Source organism: Triticum aestivum, chromosome 5A (genome assembly GCF_018294505.1).
Source record: "Triticum aestivum cultivar Chinese Spring chromosome 5A, IWGSC CS RefSeq v2.1, whole genome shotgun sequence".
Classification (NCBI taxonomy): Eukaryota; Viridiplantae; Streptophyta; class Magnoliopsida; order Poales; family Poaceae; genus Triticum; species Triticum aestivum.
In genome coordinates this window covers 622256387-622259095 of record NC_057806.1, presented here as the reverse complement: position 1 = coordinate 622259095, position 2709 = coordinate 622256387, and the positions used below count along the sequence as shown (strand labels likewise).

At 50.1% G+C, this 2709-nt stretch overlaps 1 protein-coding gene across 1 annotated transcript; it reads right to left on the bottom strand.

The window, feature by feature from the left end:
* Nucleotides 1-1320: 1320 nt before the first annotated feature.
* On the bottom strand, nt 1321-2285 carry LOC123108029 (CASP-like protein 1U3). The gene is made up of 2 exons (XM_044529896.1): nt 1978-2285; nt 1321-1866 (listed from the first exon to the last, which is right to left on the bottom strand). Exons 1-2 carry the CDS (start codon nt 2166-2168, stop codon nt 1458-1460), a joined length of 600 nt encoding a protein of 199 aa, XP_044385831.1. The 5' UTR covers nt 2169-2285; the 3' UTR covers nt 1321-1457.
* Between the last annotated feature and the right edge of the window lie 424 nt (nt 2286-2709).

Genomic DNA, 2709 nt, shown 5'->3' with positions numbered 1-2709 from the left:
CTCCTTGCTTTATATTTAAAGCAAGACAACAGAACTATACAAGGTGATGAAGATACCCTCTTAAAAACCAGATCAAAGGTAAAACAAGAGTAAGGAATAGCAACCCCCACCGAAAAGCAATCGAGACTATCATTGAAACCACGCCTCAATGGAAAATCATCAGGCATCATGCGGTTAAACACACATCAAGAGTTTTTTTTCGAGAAATTTCCAATCTATTCATTTTCAATTATGGCAGTACAAAGAACAACAGAGGTAATAAAGATTACAACCATGTCCGTGGACCGCCTAGCAATGACTACAAGCACTGGAGGGAGCCGAAGGCGCGTCACCGTCACCCCTCCCTCACCAGAGCCGGACAAAACTTATTGTGCTAGATAGTCGGAAAGTCGTCATGCTAAGCCCCCATAGGACCAGCGCACTAGAGTAGTAACCATCGTCGATGAAGAAAGTCATAGATCGGAAGGATCAAACCTGTAAACTCCCAGCCGGAGACGAACGAAGACCGGATCCAAACAGATCCACCGAAGACCAGCACCGACCTAATCCTGTGAGATCCGACAGAGACACACCTCCATACGAATCTGCTAGTCTGGCTAAACTCATGTTGCACGATGCATGTAGCCAGCCCATGCACCCTGGTAGTGGTAAGGTCATCAAATGTTCTCTTGTTGTAATGCAGGGTGACATAAAGAAGGCCAACAATATATTATCTTCGAGGTATGACAATTTCAGGTAATGTCACCCTGTTCTTTCAAATGAATTGTCTGATTGTGATGCTGCTAATCTTTTGCATATGCATCTCGAGCATATGGACTGAACTTTGGTTTGTTGCGTAGCAATAAAAGCCTGCTCATCTACTTCGGTGGCACTTTTTCGCCTTCTCTTCGCTGGACAAGAGCGCTAATGAACACGCGTGTTGTTGTTTGTACCGGAAAGAAAGATACCACAATTTCGTCTCTTTGTTGGACCGCGGACGTGAACACAATGGTCCATGACCAGGACCAGAAACCATTTCGAATTTAGGGGGTGTTCGGAGTCCCTCCGCTCCCAGACTCGGCTCCGCGGAGCCGGCGGAGTTGTAGGCTAAAATACTGGAGCTGCAAATTAGGTGCTCCACAACTCTTCTAATTCCACGGATCTGGTGGATATCCGAACAGGGCCTTAGATCTTGACATGTTGGTTGCTTTTAACCGTAGGCTGGAGTCAACGAGCCTCGTCGTCGGTTTTCATAGGAGAAACATATGCGACAGTTAATATGGAACGGAGAGAGCGGTAGTCAATCAAATACTAGAACGGCGGAAATTAATGCAGACAACAGCAGCACAACGAACAAGTTGCTCCCTTCATAACGTAGATACAAAATATAGTAGTGACCAACTAACAGCTGCACAATTGGAATGTGGTAAAAAATCGAAGCAGTCAATTAGCATTATTGTACGTAACTAATACTCTGGCTAATGCTTGTGGTGGCACCCATGCTCGCAGCCGGCGTCCGAGTCGCAGTCCGACCCGGAGCTGCAGAAGGACAGCTTCAAGTTCTTCACCAGCTCCGCGGCCGACACGGCGCCGGCGGCGGCCAGCGAGATGTACATGGCCATGTGCACCTGGCTGCAGAAGTTATTTGTGCCCCGGACGGTGCCATCGCAGACGCTGACGCGCCCGCGCCCGCGCGGTGAGCAGTAGGACATGTACTCGGTGGTGGCGAAGGCGGCGCCGGTCGCCGAGTAGAGCAGCGCCGGCGCGGCGACGTCGAGGAGCGGCACGAGCACCTTGGAGCACTTGCCGCTGCCCTTCTTCCACACGCTCAGGAAGATGGCCACCCCCACCATGACCGCCGCAATGGCGTTCGCCACCACCAGGTACCTGCACGCACGAACCCGCCTTGTCAGAGCCCACGCACAAACCAGGCTCGTAAACGGGTATACCTGCATGCACGAATTCCGTCTCTAAAGGAGAAAAGCGTATTAGGCGTACACAAAGGGGCCGAAGTCGCTGTAAGTGACGGTGTGTGCCTCGGCGCCGTTCGGGAGGACGATGGTGCACTGGCTGGCCGTGACCATGAGAGCCGCCGACGCCACGGCGAGCCCCATGGCGACGACGCGGGCGGCGATGTTGACCGCTTTCAGGCGGCCTTTCGACTCGTCGCCATCGCCATCGCAAGGCATGATCGACCGGGACCGGGAGGGGAAGAGAACTGATTGAAGTCAAGATGGTAAGCTAACTTTTGGTTCTCTGGCTTGGACCAAATTGCTAGTAGCCTCAATTAGTCCACTACTCAAGAGTCGAGATTAGTGTGTATATATAAGGTTTGTGACAAGGGGATGTTCGTCGTGGATGTAGTCAAACGAGCCTGTGATTGGAGGGAGCACCAACCAACGTTAGGTCGTTAGACAACTACGCTCACGTACCTAGCGTTAGTTGCTTGCTCGCTCACTTCACCTCTCATTACTTATTTTGTTAATTCTCACTCCATTTGTCCTATAATTAGCGGTTACAAGCAATATTCTTTTCTCTATAGCAAGTCCGTTTTTCTTGTCTCATTTGAGCGGTTGATCAATGATTGAACACTGGAATGAGCATATTAGGTCTGGGAAACACTAATTTTCCCTCGTTGCTCTTGGTTAGTTGATTGACTTGGCTGTCCGGTTGGCATCTTCCTATCGCACAGGTGTATACTCAAGTGCGTTATTTTTACATTTTACCATG